Genomic DNA, 21,449 nt, shown 5'->3' on the forward strand with positions numbered 1-21,449 from the left:
TCAAGAGATCAAGATATCTTATCTAATATATTTTCCTACAATTACTGTTCCGGTTCCTTGAGCAGAGAATCTCAATTTTGCAATTGCAATTTTTGTTGCCTTATTTACCCAAGGAGTAGTCTCTCTCCATAGTCAATTCCTTGTTAAATCTGGTTCCGTAGGTAGCACTGCATGATCTACAAAGTTGTAAGACCTTGTAGAAGAGGGTTAGGCTTCATACATGAATTGATGTTTTTTGAAATTATGATTGGTTAGGCAGACAATTTAGAGCAGGGATGTCAATCTTGATTTCACTGCGGGTCGCATCAGGGATGTGTTTGACCTCAGAGGGCCGGGTGGTGGTGGCTGGAGTTGGGTGTGGCCATGGTGGGCATTTAACACAGGTTCAAAAGGCATTTTTTCCCATTCTCTTCTTTCTTTCCACAGTCCTTTACTATAACCATTTTCCTATCTCTTTTACCAAATATTACTGGCAAGCATTTATTTCTTATGCTTCATACTCTACTAAACCTTTTATTTCTAAATTTATACCCATGTTTAATAGTAAATTGCTTTTCAGACAGAAAACTATTTATACTGTTGTGTTTTTATTATTCGACTAATAATAAAAATACAATAGCAAAAATAGCATAATAATGCAAGATCTTAACAGCAGAGATAAATTTCCAGGATAGTAAATAGAAATGGCTGTCAATTACAGATACAGAATAGAATATAGAATAGAATACAGAATATGGAATACAGAATACTGAATAGATTGTTGATTGTAGATTAAATGGACCTATAGTATGTAAAGGCATTAAACTGTAGTTTTAACATATGACGTTGCTTGTTTTCTACCCAGATCAGGCATTTACTTGAGGCCACATAATTGTAATCCAGTTGAAGCCAGTCCTCCCTGAGCACTCGGCTGGCTGAAAACGGGCTGTGTGGAGGCCCCAGGTGGCTACCACACAATCCATTTTCTGCTTCCATGGCCTCCTGCAGCACTCTCCTGGCCAAAAAGAGCCTGTTTTGGCTGGCAGAGGCACCATGGGCCAATCCTTAGATATTTACATGCCATCCCCATGGGCCAGTTTTAAGCATCCCATGGGCCTTGCATTTGAGACCTCTGATTTAGAGCATTGGGAAGCCCAGTAGAATTACTTAGTTGCCTTTTAAATCTATTTTTGATGAGCCATGATGGCACAGTGATTAGAGTGCAGTACTGCAGGCTACTTCTGCTGATTGCCGGCTGCCTGCAATTTGGCAGTTCGAATCTCACCAGACTCAAGGTTGACTCAGCCTCCCATCTTTCTGAGGTCGGTAAAATGAGGACCGAGATTGTTGGGGGCAATATGCTGACTCTGTAAACTGCTTAGAGTGGGCTGTAAAGTATATAAGTCCAAATGCTATTGCTATTGTTGGACAAAATTATTGTAGCCCCAGTATTCCTAACAACCACCAAGTTTTTAATTTATTTGGCCATGGCCACAATTAAATATATAATCCAGAGACTATTTGTGTACGAGTGTTCAGAAGGGTGTAGAAGCAGTAGACGGTTGATTTTTCTTTAGTTGTTCCTTGTATTACTCTTTGCGAATTCATAATCTAACCATGAATATACGCAATATGACCTTTAGCAATGAATGTACCTGACCCAAACAGTATCAAAGATAGGTTACATACATTTACATCTCTCAGTTTTGCTTGAGGCAATTAAAGTTTGCAATGAAAGCACAATGACAGTTTTTTCACATACTTATGGAGAACTATAACACTATGTGTAACATAGATCTGTACTCCCGATGTGTTAAACCAGAACCACTCTCATTCTACTTTTCTTATATTCAAAGGTTTGTACTTTGATAATTGTACAGTACATGAATAAAATTGACCAAACTCTAAATGGATAAATCTATCTGTTGCAAAACTGTAAAATAAAATAATCTGAAAAGCAATCTGTCTGTGTATGATGTACATAATACTGTATATCAGGCAAGTTCATTTAAAAAAAAATACTCTACTTTTAAAAAGCATCAAGGAGAAAACATGGCAGCTGATATCAGTTCTTAAAATGCTTGTCAGATAAAAGAAATGCATGGAATTAAATGTTGCAGAAATAAATTTCCTTCAATAGGTGTAAGAATACAAGTCCTCTGGCACACATAAAGTGCTATAAATGAGCAATAATTCGGGGGTGACATTGTTATAAAGCAATGTAAGTACAAGGTGAACTCATCTGCATGCAATTATTCACATTGTTTAAATTGTGCTGATCTACCAGAAACTACTTCTACTTAACTGCCTCTGTTTTACTTTTAATACTTCAAATAATTTCAAGGTTGCTGGAAGCCATGGTTCTACATAGCTTAGGGTGGATATTCTTCCTCCTGAATCCTAGCCTTAACTTCCTTTGTAAGTGCACAGCTAACAACATTCATTTCTTGTTTTTATTAGATGAGAATGTGCTGTTCCCACTTTAGTTTCATTTCCTGTGCTAAAAATGCATTATCTTCCCCAACCATAATTCTGGTTAACAAGGAACAAGATTAGTCAGTGGTAATGACTAATTAATAGTTACTGACAGCATTTAAATTGTCTAAATTACAGGTCAATCCTACAGTCTTGATATGCGAGGCAGTTACTATCCCATTGCTACCACTGGCATAATCATCACTGAATCAATACTAGGCCAAGAGCACAAGAAGCAAAATTTAATGTGTCAACCCAATCACTCCCACAACATTCTTTGCTGCTACGCATCAATTACACAAATCCTGTCTCTGTATTAGTTGTATATCAGAAGCAACAAGTATATAATGAAGGCTGAAAAGTCAAAATACAGCGTGAAAATTCACCAGCAGTTGCACAAAGCAAAAGCAATAGCACTTAGACTTATAGACCACTTCACAGTACTTTTACAGCCCTCTCTAAGTGGTTTATGGAGTCAGCATATTGCCCCCAACAATCTGGGTCTTCGTTTTACTGAACTTGGAGGGATGAAAGGCTGAATCAACCTTGAGCTGATGAGGATCAAACTCCAGGCAGTGGGTAGAGTTAGCTTGCAATACCGCATTCAAACCACTGCACCGCCACATGCTTTCTCAAAATTCATATTTTTGAGTGCTGTTTTAATTAACACATTTCCCAGCAATCTTTAAAAAATGGTTTTGTATACATTCTCTTTCTACATTTGCGTTTTGTGAGTACTTCTGAATATCTGGGTATGTAAATGCTATAGGTATAGGTCAATGGAGATTCCCAGCTGAAGAAGCTTCTTGGATGAGAAGCAAAGTGTCTTCAAAGAAAAACCAGAAAGTCCAGTTGCCTCTTGAAAAAGTACCTTTGGGCTGTAGCTATATCCTCAGAAGCATCAACTTGATATTTTTCATGCTATTAACCACAAAGAGATTCCCTCTTGATTCCCATTTTCTCTTTCTCTGCTCTGCTTTCCCCTAGGCAAAAGATTGTTGAATTACATGGCTCCAGCTAGAGTTATCCGAAGATTTCAACAGTGGAATTCTCCTCAAAGTTTTTTAAAAAAGGTTATGGCAAATGTATATAAAACATTGGGGATTTTTTTTTAAATATCATTCCTTCTTAAAGAATTGAATTGTTTATTGTCTGTCTTTATTGTCTATCAGCAGTGTCAGCTTCCTGGAGCAAGCGGAGTTGCATCAGAGGAAAGAGAATGAAAGTACTTGTGGAGCCTTTGAAATCTGCATGGGAAATGAAAGAACAATGAGGACCTCATTGATGGATTTCCATGCTGAGAAGAAGTATGCCCATTTCGTAATTCTCTGCCATGAGCGCAGCCTGATGGGAAAACAGCAGGATTCCTCACTGCTATAGCTGCTGTAGAATTTCATATGATGTGCACAATGTTCAGGAGAAAAAACAACTTTGCTTATGCATACCTTGCCTGAAGGAGTATGAACAAGATGGTGTGTAATTGATTCTTCAATGATCCAGTGAAGAAATGCCAATTACCAGGACCGTCTACCTCTTGAACTTCCTACACCTGGAAATTCTCATCAGATAGTCAATATTCTACCATGTCAAAGGTATGCTGGAAATATACGGGCTCTTTCTGGTCTATTCTTTGGTTTTCAAATGAATACTCAGTCATGGCAACAGGAAAACAGTATGTCTGACAATCAAAGATTCTCCATTTATTCACTGATGTACAGGATGTGATTTTGTGATCTTTTTCTGCCTAGTCCATCATGTTGGACATTATTTCCACTGATGAGAAGGAAGAGCTGGACTTTTGTGTCCACCATCTGAAAATTCTGGCCACTACTCTCTTTTCCTATGAACCTTGCAATATGCTTGGAGAATCTTTCCTAATAAAAAAAATAAAAGAAATCCTGAGGTGGGAATTCTGTAAAGGATCTAAGAAAAAGTAGGATGTTTATTTTCCTTTGTTTATTTTTGTTCTCACTGATTGTTTTGTGTATAATATTTTCAGTCCCATCTTTGAGACTAACCTCAAATTATCCAGCCATAGGTTTTCCCTCTCTCTTCTGGCATCACACTGGTACAAAACTATTGCCCTGTAAATATAACATTTCCCCACCAGTGTAATGATGCAAGAGGATTTAGGAGTTATCTGGTCACTCACCCAGCCACCCAGGAAATGTGCAAAAATTTTAATAATGTGCAAAATTAATGACAAGCTAATCAAATTCAATTTGATTGAGTTTCTTATTTTCTAGTCCCTTCCATGTTTGCACCTGTTTGCAATTTACTTTTAAAACTGCCTGAAAGATTTCTAGTCACGAAAAACCACAACCGCATTGCTTAAGACTAGTAAGGCCAAATCATTTCTACTGCAACATGTAGTTGTTTTCTGTTTCAGAGAAGAAAATGATACTCTATGATGAATCTTCATTTACATCTGTAGTACAATTTTATTTGGATTTTATTCCTTTGATGTGCATCATTAACTGTATTAATACCAAAACATGAATCAATCTCTGCCTCTGCCTCTCCCTCTCTCTCATGAAATTCTGAAATTAATGAGCATTAGTGAGGCTTTAATATGGCCAAGTAGTTCTAAAGAATTTCATTTCCACAAAAAGGAGAGTAGTTTAGCAGGAAGCTTAAACTAATATGTAAGCTTATTTTCCCAGGAAGCCTTTAAACAAAAAGGAACATCTGAGCCAGCTTAATTCACAAGGCATTGGGAAGATAATAAAAATGAATGTTTATGATTATTAAACAATATTTCAGAGCTGGAGCGCATTCATGCATACTGCTTTATGTAAAGCCAACTTCCTTAATGGCTTTTAGTTTGGCAGTTGGACAGTTCAGTCTCAGCAAAAGCTAGTGAATGTTTCCTAGGTCCTCGGCGGCCAATCCGCTGTGGCCAACTTGCCATGTGATAACTTGCTAGGAGACAACTCACTGTGGACAATTCCATGCGGGAAAACTCACCATGATAAATGTTATCCACCACTGTTTCTTTGACATTACTTTCATCTTTGTTAATGGAAATAATTGGGGGATAATATTTATTGCGTGGAATTATCCCACATGAAATTGTTTTACAGTGAGTTGGCCGTGGAGAGATGGCCATGCTGAATTGTCCCATTCCGCCCCAAAGATGGCACTATTTAACTCACAGTGCACCCAGTCTGTTGGCTCTTGTGGGTAGAAACCATGGAAACCATGTCCCCATACCATTTAGAACTTTACAGGTGATAACCAGTGTTGTGTCCATTGAACTGACTGAAGTCCCCAACCAGGTCTGCAGTTCGGGCGGGAGCGCTGATCGCTCCCATTGGCTGATGCCGTTTGACAGCCGACTATAAAAGGAGCTGTCAAACGGCATCAGCTGTTGCCGCCAGCTGATCTGCCTTGTTAGCCTGGCAGCCGCGGCAACCCTTTATTTGCAGAATAAAGCCTTTTGAAACGAACGCTCTGAGTCTGCCTCGTATCTCTGCTGCTCCACAACAACCAGCCCAATAAAGCATATTGAAAAACACACTGGACACCTGTACAGCTCATGAAGCAGGGGCATCATCTGAGCATGCTGAGACAGGTCCACCACCACTCATGCTGCTTATTCTGGTCCAGACAAAGATTTTGAGTGGTTTCCAAGGGCAGCCCCATGTAGAGTGCACTGTAGTGGTGGATCCAACAGTTGGCAAGGCCTTGACTGGAGGGTGCCACAATCTAGAAAGGGTGCAAGTAGAGCACCAAATGGAACTATACAAAGGCCTTCTTGGCCATAGCTGTTGTCCACAGTTTGTGCAGTAACTGTGAAAGGTCCCCCCAATTCCATATTCTGTATTCTTAAGTCTACCTTTGCCTTAACACTTCCCAGTCCAGTTTTTCCTGATTGTAGTATCCGGAAAAGATTGAACATAGTGATGTTAAGCTTTGTCTGCTTATATGCCATTTTCCCCCATTCTTTAAGTCGAGTTCATATTCTTCAGTTTCAGTTGCTCTCCCAACTACTGCTAATCACAAGCAGTAAGAATCCTCTAACCTAACCCTCAATAGTTTTAGTTCTCCCATTTTATAGGACCTAGCTGGTTGTACAATCAGGACAGGATCCGCCTCGCTGCCCTCTGGAGCTATTTCTGCCCTGATGTCTTTGTTTCACATTATAACAGCTTGGGAGATGTCCAGTTAGAGTAATGGTGGGGGAGTGGGACAAGCAGCACAGAGCGATGCTTCCCATACTTACTGCAGAGCCTGACTGATGGATGCTTTCCCTGAATCTGGCAGTATGCTGAAAGGGCTAAGAGAGGCAGGATAGAGATTGTCAACAGGAACAGCAAATAACTTGCTCACATTGTTTTGTGGTGACGGATAGGTACAGAGCCTATCCCCGTTTAACTCTTAAATGGGGAAAGGCATGAAAAGTATTTTAGTAGCAGAACATTAAACGGAATTTCCCAAGTTGTTATCGGCAACCATAACCTCTGCATTGGCTAGATTGTTTAAAATGGAGATTAATGGATGCGAGTTCTCCAACTTCCTGCATCAATAAAACAGGACACGGTGCATCTTTCTTTCTAAAGTGGAGTTAAATCTTTACAAAACTCCCAATTAATTTAGAAAGGCCTCCCGCAGTCAGTTCTCTGGGAGGATACTGCTCTTGCATATGGGATTAGAGATATTGGTTCAGTTAGAGATATTGGGACGAGCTTTAGCCATGAAGAGACTCTTGTTGGTGCATCTCTCCAATTTTTTCAGGCCCTTCAAGGGAAGCAATCCCATCTTATTTAATTAATTCCACAAATGAAGAATATCTCAAACTTTTAAATAATCAATTTCATTGGTAAATCTCAAGTTTGGGAACGACAAATGTACCCCCCCTTTTTTTTTACACAGCATGCATAATTTGTTACCACAATTCATCTCTTCGCTTAACCAATTTAGCTCCTTTCTCCTCATTTTAGCTAAGGATGATACATCATCTTATCCAATGTCCCAAAGGATGATTTATCTGTGACAGTATCTGTGACCTGAAGGATTGAGAATCTCCAGAGACATCTCATCCAATGCATCTGAGACGCTTCAGGATAAGGAAAAATGCTTTTAGTCTTTCCTTTGTTTGGACTCCAGCAATCAATATTCTGTTTGTTTTTTTCATTTTCCCCAGGTTTATTATCCAGTTTCAATATCAAAGGTTCAATGAAAAATTTAATATTATATAGGAAGGAGAAAATGTCCTTCCTCTTTACTTTGTTGTTCTTCTTCTAGAGATGAACCCTGACACCTTAAGTAGTAAAGAAATAAACAAGAAATTGAAATATAGAAATAAGAGAAAATTCTGGCTGTTTCCTGCATTCTGATTTTTTCCATACGTATTTCAGGATAGCTGTATAATCACTGAGTACATTCAAACTCTACTGATAAAGCTAATCTGCATCACAAATTTTCTATATGCCTTGCCAATAATATACGTGAATATTTGGGGAATTTGATATTTGCAAATCTATATGCAGTTCCACAAATTTACCTAGATGCCAGGCTTGGAACTGCTGTTAATGTTCAGACTAGCCTACCTTGTTTTAATCAGAGCTATGAGATCCACCAACTAGAACCTTGTGCAAAAATATTTACCTTTAGAAGGAAAGTTACCTGTTTTAGTCACAGATTTTTGCTACACAACATTGATTCTTAATTATCACTAACTTTGTTCATTCTAACAGAAGTTTAGGGATGGAGGTAGGCCTTTTGTGGTTGCTGCTACTATGGCTGAAAAATTTGGAGTCATATATCACCTTAATTTATTGCAAGCCTTAAACTAGTCATCAACCAGTAGATTTACCTATAACTTTTGCCTATCCTTTTTATTTTTATATATTTATTTATTTATTAAATTTGCCATCCATCTCACTGCAAGGTCATTGCAGGAAAAAAAGAAAGAAAAAAAATCCTGAAACAATAAAATTCCAAGAAATGTCACTTTGGAGCAAATACAATAACTTACTCTCTTGTAGTTATGAACAGACTAATGTATCAATTTTGATTCATTATAGCTAAAGCAGGAAATCTGGAAGAAAAATTTAGCCCTGTGACAATAGTTTCACAGTAACTTTTTCAGAAATGGATATGAATAATACACATGTCAAAATATTCCCAACATGATTTAACTGTCCAGTTTGGTATGTCATGGAAAGAAAAATGAACTGTTATTAAATTGCATTTCAGATCTTATGCTATATCATGTGAAATGCATTCGGCTAAAATGTTTTGATTGTTCCTGAACTAGTGAAACAACTTAATCATTATAATATGAGTGAATTTGTTGGACTTGTTCAGGATCCTGATTCATGAATTTTAATTGTGAAAAACAAGGCAATGCTCTCCTTAAGAGCATATGTCTCAGGAACATTCATTTTCCCTCACTGAAATCTTGAAAAATCTGTTCGTGCAACTGAGGAGTATACTATTTTGGTTTATGCACAAAGTGTAAGATTTTAGTTCTATGACAGCAATCTGCTTATTCTTTTCTCCAACCACCTACATTTCTATGGATTCATGTCACAAAAGAATGATGAAAGAAAAGCTTTTCTCTTGGGAATGACAGAATAAGGTTGCACTGGAGTTTCCGTCCGTGGGCACAAACAGACCAAATCACAAGATTTGTTAAATCTCATTTTGCTGTTATTTGAACCTTTAAAATGTGATGCAGTGAGGTTCACACACGCTGAAAAGATCCATTTCACCTAATCTGAGGCAAGTATGAATGACTGCTGTCCTCAACTCCATGTTTTCACTCTCTAGTTCTGGGCGGGGATCTAAATCCAGTCTATGTCAATGTCATAGAATTTTCTATATCATTGTATTCTCTCTACCTTTAAAAAATGCTGGAAAAATGTATTTAGTCTTGCTTCTATTTTTCCTAATATGAGGACTTTTATATAAAACTTTCACAAATCTTTATCTTTTTCAAATAAATACACCCCCTAAAATGTGTAACTATGCTAAAAATCACATTTCATATGCAGACTTTCCAAAATCATTTTTTTTTCAAAATAACTTCCCCAAAATTATATGCACAGAGGTGGTATTCAACAGGTTCTGACCAGTTCTGGAGAACCGGTAGTGGAAATTTTGAGTAGTGCGGAGTACCAGCAAATACCACCTCTGACTGGCCCCGCCCCCATCTATTCTCTGCCTCCTGAGTCCCAGCTGATTGGCTGGGTCTTCTTTTGTTCCCCTGCATAGGAGAACAGAGCTGGAAAGCAGCTTAGTGGGGTGAGGAGGGAATGGGGATTTTGCAGTATCCTTCCCCTGCCACACCCACCATGCCATGCCCACAGAACCGGTAGTAAAAAAAATTTGAATCCCACCACTGTATGTGTGGTACCATACTCTGCTTATTGTTGCCAAACAACACCTACATCCATTTTAATGTATTGCATCCAATTTACTCAGACTGAAATCTGTAGCAGATTTCATTTCCTCCAATTATAGTGCAGATTTAATTGCCTTTTTCTCACAATCATACCTTCCAGTTATGCAGGGAATTTTTTTCTTCATATGTAGACTTAACATACAAGAGTTATGTGTTGAAGCTGAAAGTGGGACTAAGCCCTGTCCTCCTCTTTTCCATGACAATCATACAATTTACTGTCAGAAAATGGCAGCCCCTGGCCCACCTTATCTGTGCTAGAAAGCTAAGCAAGTCGGCACTGGCTAGAATTTACAAGGAAGACTTCTGGGGAATCCCATAGGCTGGACTGAGAAATTACAAAAATGTTCCAGAAGGCAGCAATGACAAGTCATTTTTATGTTGTTGCTCCAGAAAACTATCAGGATGTGTCCACTTAGTCATTTAACAATGCTCAGACTTTGCAAATACTTTGTTTTGGTTCTACTGTTGCTTATGAACCTGGTTTAGTCTTTTGTCCTGAAACTACATCAACTTCTCTCATACTTGGCTGTTTGTAATAATCAGTTAAACTGATTGAGGCAAGACAAAATCCAACTAATCAAAGTGATAGTTCAAAAGTTGATGGAAGCCATGTTAATGTAATCCATGCCAAATGATTTCCCTCTTTCCTAGAGATTAAGATTAATACTAAAACATATGAAGAATCGTTGCCAGAATTGGGTTTGTTTTGTGTAATGAAAAAAGGACTAGGGGTGACTTGATAGCAGAGAGCCAATAGTTGAGGGGCTGCCACAAAGAAGAGGGAATCAAGCTATTCTCCAAAGTGCCAGAAGGCAAGACAAGAACCAATGAATGGAAATTAATCAAGGAGAGAAGCAACCTAGAACTGAGGAAAAAAATTCCTAACAGTGAGAATAATTAACCAGTGGAATGGCTTGCCTTCAGAAGTGGTGGGTGCTCCATCATTGGAGGCTTTTAAGGAGAAACTGGACAGCCATTTGTCTGGAATGGTATAAGGCAGGGCCCTTCAAACTTGACAGCTTTAAGACTTGTGCACTTCAGCTCCCAGAATTCCTCCTCCAGTCATGTTAGCTCAGGAATTCTGGGAGTTGAAGTCCACAAGTCTTAAACTTGCCAAGTCTGAAGAGCCTTGGTATAAGTCTCATGCTTGAGAAGAGGGTTGGACTAGAAGATCTCCAAGGTCTTTTCCAAGTCTGCTATTATGGTAAGATGGCATACAACACAAGCGTTACAATTTGAGCAGATCTTAGATAGGTTCTTACTCTTCTGGTCATTAGGAAGGACCTGAAGATCTGGTTCTGTGGTATATTTGGAAGTCCAGTGATAGTGCTGAGCCTTTTCAACAGTTATACTGAATGGGATATATTGCTTGTACAATATTCACTTGCCGGGTGTTTTGTATTGAGGTTTTATAAGGGTTTTAGTATGGTTGTGTGTTTGCTGTCTCTATATTGTTCATTGTTCTTGTTGCTTTGAACTATAATGAGCTTCCCAGAGTCACATATGTGAGATGGATACAGATTGATTGATTGGTTGGTTGGTTGATTGATTGGTTGGTTGGTTGGTTGGTTGGTTGGTTGGTTAGTTGGTTGAATGGATGGCTGTATGGATGTATGGATGCATGAATGAATGAATGAATGAATGAATGAATGGATGGATGGATGGATGGATGAACCCACTGTCAAGGAAGTAATGGGGTAAACATTGAGACACAGGCAGAAACCATAAATGTGAGAAATCAAGTATACACCTCTCTCCTGCTGCTTATCAACAGAAAACCATCTCTTCCCAAAGTTACTTCTCAGCATTGTAATAGAACCTTCCCACTTGAAAATGCACATTTGTATGCAATTTCTAGTTAAAGTACTAAGTTGTTCATAGATGGCTTCTCTCGGTTTAACTGCCGACTGAGTCATCTTCTTGTCTCCAGGCCATCAACCTTGACCAGCTGTCTGGCAAAAAAAGCAGGAAGCAAACTGGGCTGCCTGATAAGGAACTGCTGTGACTGTTCCAAGATCCACTGTGAAGTGTCACAGTGAATGAGGAATAGAAGCTGCTTAAGGTCAAAATGCCTGACAGCTTCAGAAGATTCTTTGTTTTTCCTGCAGTTCAGGCCTGTTCAGCATGCAGCAGTCATTTCACCTGACTGATTCACCATGACCTGGGAACTGCTATATCATTTAATTTAGAGGAACTGCCATATGCCGTGCGGCTTTTCTTTCACTTCAAAACTCATGCTTAAAAGCCACAGCATGGTGCCTTCCTGTGGTTATGCAAGATAAACAGGTCCCCCAAATTATTAGATTTTTCTCGTGGACTCGGTACAGCCTGGGATGACGGAAGGAACAACAATCATCTTTAATTTCAATTGATCTCTCAGAAAATGAAAACTGTCAAACAGCTCATCGTATTCATAAATTGTAACATTCATCTCTGTGCAGTATGTAACGGATACATACTCATCACCTTATTCCTTCTTGGGGCAAGTAATTTTATAATAAAAAGCATGGAAACGGAAAAAAAAAACCATAAACCAGGTAATTACAAGGATGGGAAAGGAAAAGGAAATGTTGCAATAATTAATTATGCCAGCACCATTCAGAATACCCCTCTGTTTGTTTTTATCTTTGCTAATCAGCCTTTCCAGCATCTCCTTCAAAGTTTTTAAACTTCGCATCTCTCTTTTTTTGAAGACCATATCAGTTCTATCCCACAACTTTATTGGTCTTCATCTTCCTTTTGATCCATTCCCTTTAAACTTTTACATTTATGTAGTTATTTGATCTTTATTCCTTCTTGCTGTGAACCAACCACCTCATTATTTTGCACTCAATCTGCATTCCTTCAGGACCCATTCATTCCTGACCCTATCACCATCTCTACTGTTTCTTATTTTACCACATAAGCCTCTGTAGTATCCCATTCTCACAATGTCTAATGTGTTTCTATGTTTCTCATGATATAAACAGCTCTCATTTCCATGTAACAAATGAGCAACAGCAGACTTGTATATGTAGCTATTTCTGTTTCATTCCTTCCAACATAACCACTACTTTTTCTATCGGGGCATGTCTTAAACTTTCTCTATCCATTTTTTGTAAATATTCTATCAACAGTCATCTATTTGCTCTAGATTTTGTAAATTACATATAATTCATAGACACAAAAACTTGATACAGTCATATTCAGAACTATATATTTATTACATCATACAATCTATTTGCTGAAAGTCATTCAGCTTCCCAATTACCAACATAGTATCATTTGTATAAACATGCATATCTCCAACCACCACAGTTCTAAGATCACCACAAATATTCCTTACACCTTTATCCATATATACAAGAAACATCCAGGGCATTTCAGCTCCTTGTTTTACACTCTGCTCTGTGTTCAACTACTTACTAAGCCCTCCATTTAGTCCTGTACATTTTTAATTTCTATCATATTCCACTCTTATCATATTCAACAGTCAACCTTCAACTCCGCAATTCAAGCCTATTTGTAGTAATATACAGTATGTTTTCATATACACAGGTTGAAAAGTAAAAACCTGATTTGCACATCCCTTGCCCCCTATAAAGCCACACTTACAAATTTTGATCATTATCTCTTATACTCTTTTGTTCAATATTCTACAAATACTTCTTGGAGACACATAACAAATTAGCCCCATGTAAGTTTTGAATCTACTCCTCCTACCTTTGTATTTATATAAGAGAATGATAATGGTGTCCGTGTACACACACATATACAGTACATATACATATTTACTTGTGTGTATATAGTTTTATTAAGACTATATGTATTGCAGACATTTCATTACTCATACCAGGTAGCACTGATGATATTGTGAAGAGTCTAATCTGTGGCTTTAAAGCTCCTCCTCCTAATCATGGGACTTTCATCCCAGATAATAATCCCAGCATGTTGAAGAAAATTTGCAGAGCTTGAGTTTTTTAATAGATGTTGTAAAAAGCATTTTCGTTCATTTTGAGAGATATTTGAATGTGTTATCCTACCACCAGGCGTCAATGTTGCTGCAATTCCAGATAATGCTACTGCAGTATCAAAAACTCTGTAACTCCTAACTTTAGCAAGAATCAGGTTGGTGACAAATGTGTTTCCTGGTGTATCAATGAAAATTACTGAAGAAAAATGGCTTTGCAAGCAATTACACACATAATCATATACTGCTTTTTGTTCATTTCTCATTATTCAAAAGGGGCTCGTTGTGTACTACAAATTCTTACTGTTTCTCTCGGTTATATTGCAGTTCATGCAATAATTACAAAATGCCACTATTTTGATTAATTATGCTTTTTGTTGCTACAATAGTCAATCCCCCTTTTTCCCTTATGCAAAATTCTAACAGTAATTTATTTAAGAACAATTATATCTGTATTGTCAATCTTCAATCACGTAATAAAATATTGCTGTGAAACTTGATCCATTTCCTTCTTCCCGACAAAGTACACCAAAACATTCTTTGGAACATTTCTTGTAGTAGAAAATCTAGAATTTAGTCCATAAATGTTATCAATTTCCACCTAATATCTTCTTTCTCCCCAGTTAAAAGAAATTGCGAGGGCTTTAACAATGTTTTCATCAGAATTCATTGGGATGCTCTAAGTTTCAAGCAAATTTCCTTCTCTCTCACTTTCAATAAAGTTAGATGATCTAGTTCTCTTTCCAGTTCTCTAACTTCTGCCTTACTAAAAATTTCCATATTGTCATTAACTTGTTTTTACCTCTCCAGCCATTTGTTTTACAGAGCTTGTCGTTCTCTTAATGCCTTCTTTCATCATTCTTTTTCAAAACTATCAGTTTGTCATCCAGTTATTTAATCAGTTTAGTATCAAGTGATTCTGCTCATTTATTTCCCAATTCTTGAAGCATTTTCTGAGACAAATACAGTATAATTCTTTTCTCTGCGGGCTGCTCTAGCAATTCTTCTTCATTCTCACTGCTTTTCCAGTTGTCATTATAATGTCATAATCCCTAAAGGAAAGTGTCTATAGGACAGAAAAAAAGGCTGTTTCACCTCTTTTTTTCCCCCTCTTCCTGTGCCTTTGACACTTTCTTCTCTAATGGAATTCTGTAGTTTCAACCCACATCACAATCCATGTCTCTATAGCAATGAACAGCATCACAACCTGGCTCATATTGCCTTTATCTTTTGTTTTGTAGAGTCATCAATTGTCTGCACTCTTTAATAATAAAGAGAAAGCATTCCCATAAAGATCTGGACCATTTGTCTAATTCCAATTTATTCACAAGCACTTTCACCAAAAATAATACTTGAAAATAACTGTCCCCTTTATCCATTTTAAATTTTCTTAGATCCGTTCCACATGCCTCCTACTTCTAGTAAAGTCTATAGTAGACCCCACAGTCTAAGCAACCTTTTCCTAAAAAGGAAGGTTTGGAACTGAGAGTAGTTGTTCAGATACAGAGATGCTGTCTTAAAGAGGAAACACAGCACAACTTTTCCAAGGTTGCTATGCCCGTGTTCCTAAAGTGTGGGGTTGACAGTCTTCTGAATCCAGTTCATTATGCTTCAGCCTCACACAGAAGCTGAGAGTGCATGGCTTTAGTCCACTATGGCAGTAGCATAAATCATTCTATTTATTTCATCATAGAACACATAGGCCTAAAGTAGTCTCAGGTAATGTGACCAGACATCATCCTAGTCTTCATTTAAAACTTCACCAATACAGCATTGAGGCTTTAACAAGATCAACAGATGTCAGAGATGCCTTGCCTCCCTTATTGCCATAATGAAGGCCCAAATGTGAGCTCAGTTGGGTTCACTTGTCAACTTTTTCTTCCCAGTTTTCTTCCCAGTGTTTGATGCATTGTTTCTGCTGCTTGGTCTTCCAGAGCTCTTTGGCAAACCAAGGACACCTCCATGGCTGGGTGATAGTGAGATGCTGCTCAGAATCAAGAACATCAAGAGATTGAGTTGCCTTCTATTGTCAATAGCAATGAGGCACTCAACTGAACTGCCCACATTTAAATGGGTTAATGGGGATCCTTATGCATTCTAATTCACAATCTTCCATGTGTCATGATTATGGCCTCAAAGATTTTGACTTTACCATCCATCATGGTTTTGGATAATCAAGGCTTTTTCATATAAAAGCGATAGCATCGGCCAGGTTACGGGCCATAGTCATAACCATACAAAATATTTCTTGCTGTTGGTAAGAATAAAACCCATACATTTTGGCAATTTTTGTCCAATAAACCACAAGTCACACTAAAGCCCACAGTTTTATGCAAGGTGTGTTTGTAGCAGCCAGAATCTTCTTTGCAAGCCAATGTATCATAGACTCCTTCCCACCAGCTTAGGGTGCATGCAATCTTCAGCCATACATTAAGCATACACCAGTGCATTAGAAGAAACAAATGAATAACTTCCAATGACTTGAGTCCAACTTGTTTACTTTTTCCTGAAATGCATGTATTAGCCTGTTACATATTGCATAACTCGAATCAGTTAATGAGATTTAAGTAGCATAACTTTATATAGAGGCCTTATAATACACCAATGTATTTAAATTATGAAGAAGTTTAATAATTAATTTATATATTTAATATTTGAAGACAGTTCCCTTCCAACTTTTCCTTATAATAACCCTGCATGGGGAGTTGGCTTTGATTATCCCTCAGTAAGAATGGCTATGTGGGGGTGGGAATCAAGTTGCTCTGGGTTTCTACTACACCGACTCTCTTAAAATTAATTCAGTTTAATACTGTATTAAATTAATGAGGCATTTAAATTTTCTGATTTTTATGTCTGATTCCGAAAGTACATTTCATTTGCTCAGAAGGATTCATTAGGTAATTATGTATGCAACGTTTATAGTCGAAGAGAAATCTTCTGTGTAATGGTAGTTTTGACCAACATAAAGCCGTTTTTTAAGTTAAATTACCTTAAAATCCAATCTTACAACTTTGGAAGTGCTAGATATTAACCGTAGTTTCATCAAATATTTTGAGTTTTTTTGTATGAATTGGGAATATATTGAAAACTCTGCCATTTGAAGCTTACAAGGTATTAACATTTAAACATCTTCCTAAGGTTAATACATAAAAGTGTTCCCCGAATACTAGTTTTCCTGAAACATGACACCATTCTGTCTTATTCAATTTTAAGATTGCTAAATACGTTTTCAAGTGATCATCTGAAAAAAGAAAAGAAATATTTGTTTTGCTCTCTTTCCAAACTAGAAAGCTCAATTCATTATTTTACTGAATATAGCTTCTATTTCACAGCGATGGTTTTCCTGAAAGCAGTTAGATGATTACTAATGGTTTTTTTAAAAAAAACCTGCAATATTTTTGGCTGTGAAATTAACATATTCTAACATAAAGCAAGGTAAGCAATTTTAAAGAAAACAATATCAAGTTATTTTTCTTGCTTATGCTTTATTACAGAAACCCCTTTGCACTGTGAAATCCACCTTTCAGAATTACCAGAATGCCAAATAGACAGTTGCTTTAGAGCATCTAATACTATTTTTACAGAAATCTCTTGCACATATTATCAGCATCATTATTTTGCTTTGAATCTCTATTGGTAAAGAAGAAGAAAAATCCCCACATATTGTTTTACGGTCTTTCTTATTTTGTATATGGTAGGAAAGCAAAGAAATCAGATCAAAAAGCAGTGATGCTAACCTTCAGCTTTGTTGTTCTGAACCTTTTCTGATGACATCTTGTCAAAAAATGTTTTGCCACCTTTTGCTTCTGGGTTTCTCACAGGAATGATGGAATGGCTCCCAGGCTGATTTTTAAATGCCGGTGATGGCAAACTTCTTTCAATGTCTACTTCCTGTTGGAAGACATTAAGGGGATGTATATTAAAAGCTATCAGTAGGAAACAGACGTGGGGAGGAGGATGTGAAGAGGTGAGGGGACGAACAGTAGGTTTCCATTCCAAGACTAATGTTTTTGCTATGCTTCAGGAGAAATCGCTGCAATGCTATAGAGAGTTTCAAATGTACTTTTGAAGTCAACATATATTTCAACATCTAGAGATGAGGTTACATTTTCACGTGGTATTCTTTCATGTAGTTTTCGCTTTTGCCACCTTTCCTACAGTAAAATACCCAGCATGGTTTAAAAAGGACATGAAAATTTTCTGCAAAGCTGTAGCCAGACTTTCAAAGTTGGACGCATGGATCCTAACTGAGGATCTTCTGAACACGTTTTACTAATGGTCACAGTCAAACCAGGCCCCTCTATTCATGTCATTTAGCAATCATCAGAAGCAGAAGAATCATCAAAAGCAGCCCACTAAATAATATTAACACTAAATTGGGGGATTTAAAAACCAGATTGTTCTCCATTTGATACCCTTAGTTAACATGTACAGGGAAACATACTGGAATCTTTGGAATAAAGACAGATCTTTAATATTAAACAAGCTGAGATTACTGCAATTTCAAAAACTATTTGATGTTACAAAGATGCTCAGTTTTTTTGTTGATAATTTCTACACTGAACATGTTTACTCATCCATTGTATAAAGAAAAGATATCTCTACTAGCACCATGTCACTATGGATACATTTGGCTGTTTTACATGCTAAAATCAAAGAAATAGGAGCAGAAAACATAGCAGGGTATAATTTTAATAGCATATTTATTGCAGTAATTTTTTTATTAGTTCAGGAGGCATCAAATGTATTTATTATTTCCATGCTGAGTACACATGAGTAATAATAACTGCTAAATAATAGTAATTATATTTACACTGTCTTCTTCTCATAGTGATTATATTATACAGTAAGCACCATCATAATAAATCACAAAATATGGTAAGCATCTTTCTGTAAGCCATCATGTAATAATTAAAAAGCTGTAAAAGCTACAGTTGTAACTGCAACAAAAAAGATACATACATACATACATACATACATACATACATACATAGCATACATACATACATAGCATACATACATAGCATACGTAGAGATAGAGAATTAAGACTAGAAATCAGGAGAATGTGAGTTCTAGTCTCCCCTTAGATACAAAGCCAGCTGGGTGACCTTGGGCCAGTCACTCTCACTCAGCCCTAGAAAAGAGGCAGAGAAACTATTTCTGGAACCTTGCCAAGAAAACTGCAGGGACTAGTCAGTGATGGGATTCAATTTTTTTTACTACCGGTTCTGTGGGTGTGGCTTGGTGGACATGGCATGGCTTGGTGCGAATGGCAGGGGAAGGATACTTTACAATCTCCATTCCCACCCCACTCCAGGGGGAAAGTTACTGCAAAATCCCCATTCCCTCCCCACTCCACTAACCTGCTTTCCAGCTCCATTCTCCTGTGCAAGGCAACAAAAGAAGATCCTTGGGAGGCAGAGAATAGATGGGGGTGGGGCCAGTCAGAGATAGTATTTGCCAGTTCTTCAAACTACTCAAAATTTCCGCTACCGGTTCTGCAGTACTGGTCAGAACCTGCTGAATATCACCTCTGGGACTAGTACTTGAACACACACGTACACATACACAATCACAATCAGTTAAAGGAATAAGGAATTTTAGAATCAGAAATGAGTCATTATCTTAACAAAAGTAGATTCATACATTGTTGCTTATGACCCAGAAGGTAATAGATAATAATTCTGAACTGGACAGTCAAGCCACTTCAAATTTTCCCATGTATCAAAGATAAAAATAAAGTAGGACTACATGATTTGAAGGAAAAGGGGGACAAGGGCATTTCTTCTACAAGACTACCTCTTCTTGTCTAATATGTGAGATGAATTGTATACCTTTTTTTAAATGTGGGAAGTTGAGGGCTGTTTGTTCCAGAAGATCCAGTTCAAACTGAAGGAATGACAGATTTATAATTGACAAGCTAACATCCAATTCGAATGCATCCATCTGTGTTTGTTTTGTGTTGTGTTTTATGTTTTGTGCTGTGTTTTGTAAGAACTGGACACTTGAATAGGTGTATGATGTTTTGTTATATGATTACATTGTTTGTAGTTTTCTTTGAACTTGTGAGCCATTTAAAGTTGGTTTTATAGAAGCAGCATAAAAATTAAGTACATAAACAAATGGTGATGCAGCCAGATTATTACAGCTTTGCCTCTCGCCCCCTCTTTGCAAAAGAGACAGAAATGAATATTTATTTGGCTTTTCTTTGTTTGTTTATTGGAGGCTATATGCTGCTGCAATCCAGGAGGATTTTGAGTGTGGCTTCCATTCCTTTCTCACAGTACAGGCTTAATAACAGAACGAAAACTGTAATGAAAAATAAGGTCACTGAGGACAAAACCATCTAAACACAACCCAGGAGGAATGAAATATGTACAGATGCTCCTTCCCTGTAATGCCCTCCAATGCTATAATGTGCATGGTCCTATGGGCACAAATGGATGAAGGGCAGAATGAAAAAGCCAATAATCCTTGAATGGAAAAGATTGCAAGCAAGCAACTAATATTTTCAATTTATACAAACATCCAAGTCAAATTTCAAAAAATAGGCAACTAATTGTAACCTCGTTGGTCACTTGTTTCTTATTGTGCCACCCAAAGTGCAAATGGATTTATGGATTCATAAAGAGAAAATTAACATCCCTTCAGAATACTCTAGGGCAGCAAGGTGGCTCAGCGGCTAAGACCCTGGGCTTGTCAGCTGGAAAACTGGGCTTGTCAGCTGGAAAACAGGTTCAAGACCCAAGTGCCATGCGATGGGTGAGCTCCTATCCTTACCCCAGCTCTTGCCAACTTAGCAGTTCAAAAGCAAATGCAGCAAATTAATAGGTCCATTTCGATGGGAAGTTTAACAGGGCTCCATGACGTCATGCTGCCCAAATGACTGTGAAAATGTCTTTGAACAACACTGGCTCAATAGCCTTGAAATGGAGGTCAGCACTGTCCTCTATATCGGCAATGTCTTGTTTCTCTTTTATCTATAAATTGCCCAGAGTCATGGAGGAGTAGGGTGGCCTCAAATTTTAAATATATAAGATTCTCCACTTCCCAGATTAACTTCAAAATACTTTTAACCAATTTTTTGGAAAAAATATATATACTCCTTCTAAATGCTTTTTTTGAGTGAGGAAAAGTGAAGCATCAAAAAGAAAGAACATAAAACTGTCACTTAATGTTAGCTTACTTTTAAAAGGAATATTTGTGGGGCATATTTTGATGAGGTCTGAAGTTTCCTCCCTTGTATGAATGATATGACCGCCATCTCATCTGCACATTAAAAATGGTTTCCATCATCCAAATATTATGCACCAGGCCCCAAAGGAGGCACCACAAAGTTGAGAATACGGCTTCATTTGTACAGTATGTACATAGGAGGGGGACACCAAGATTTTTCAGTGCTTAGGGCACCGGTGAGCCTTAATCTGCCACTGGCCATAAGTATGAAAATATGGTCACTTTTTTGCAGTGCCATTGTAACTTTGAATAGTCATTAAACAAACAGGTGTAAGTGAAGGACCATGTGGGCTATTGTACACTCAGTCGGTTTTCCTAGACGAACGTGCCTGGTAACTTGATGCACGCATAGAGAAAGAAGACAGGTGACACCTTAAACCAATGCAGTTGGAAACCTC

The 21,449-nt window shown here is 37.6% G+C and overlaps 1 protein-coding gene across 1 annotated transcript in view; it reads right to left on the reverse strand.

The window, feature by feature from the left end:
- The window catches only part of XIRP2 (xin actin binding repeat containing 2), a 224,027-nt gene that overhangs the window by 123,529 nt on the left and 79,049 nt on the right, over window positions 1–21,449 (reverse strand). Inside the window, exon 2 of the mRNA XM_087920011.1 lies at window positions 17,552–17,705. Coding sequence (XP_087776137.1) covers window positions 17,552–17,705 — 154 coding nt within the window. The remainder of the gene's footprint in view (window positions 1–17,551; window positions 17,706–21,449) is intronic.

Source organism: Pseudonaja textilis, chromosome 1 (genome assembly GCF_049901715.1).
Source record: "Pseudonaja textilis isolate UNSWEBS1 chromosome 1, rPseTex1.2, whole genome shotgun sequence".
NCBI lineage: Eukaryota > Metazoa > Chordata > Lepidosauria > Squamata > Elapidae > Pseudonaja > Pseudonaja textilis.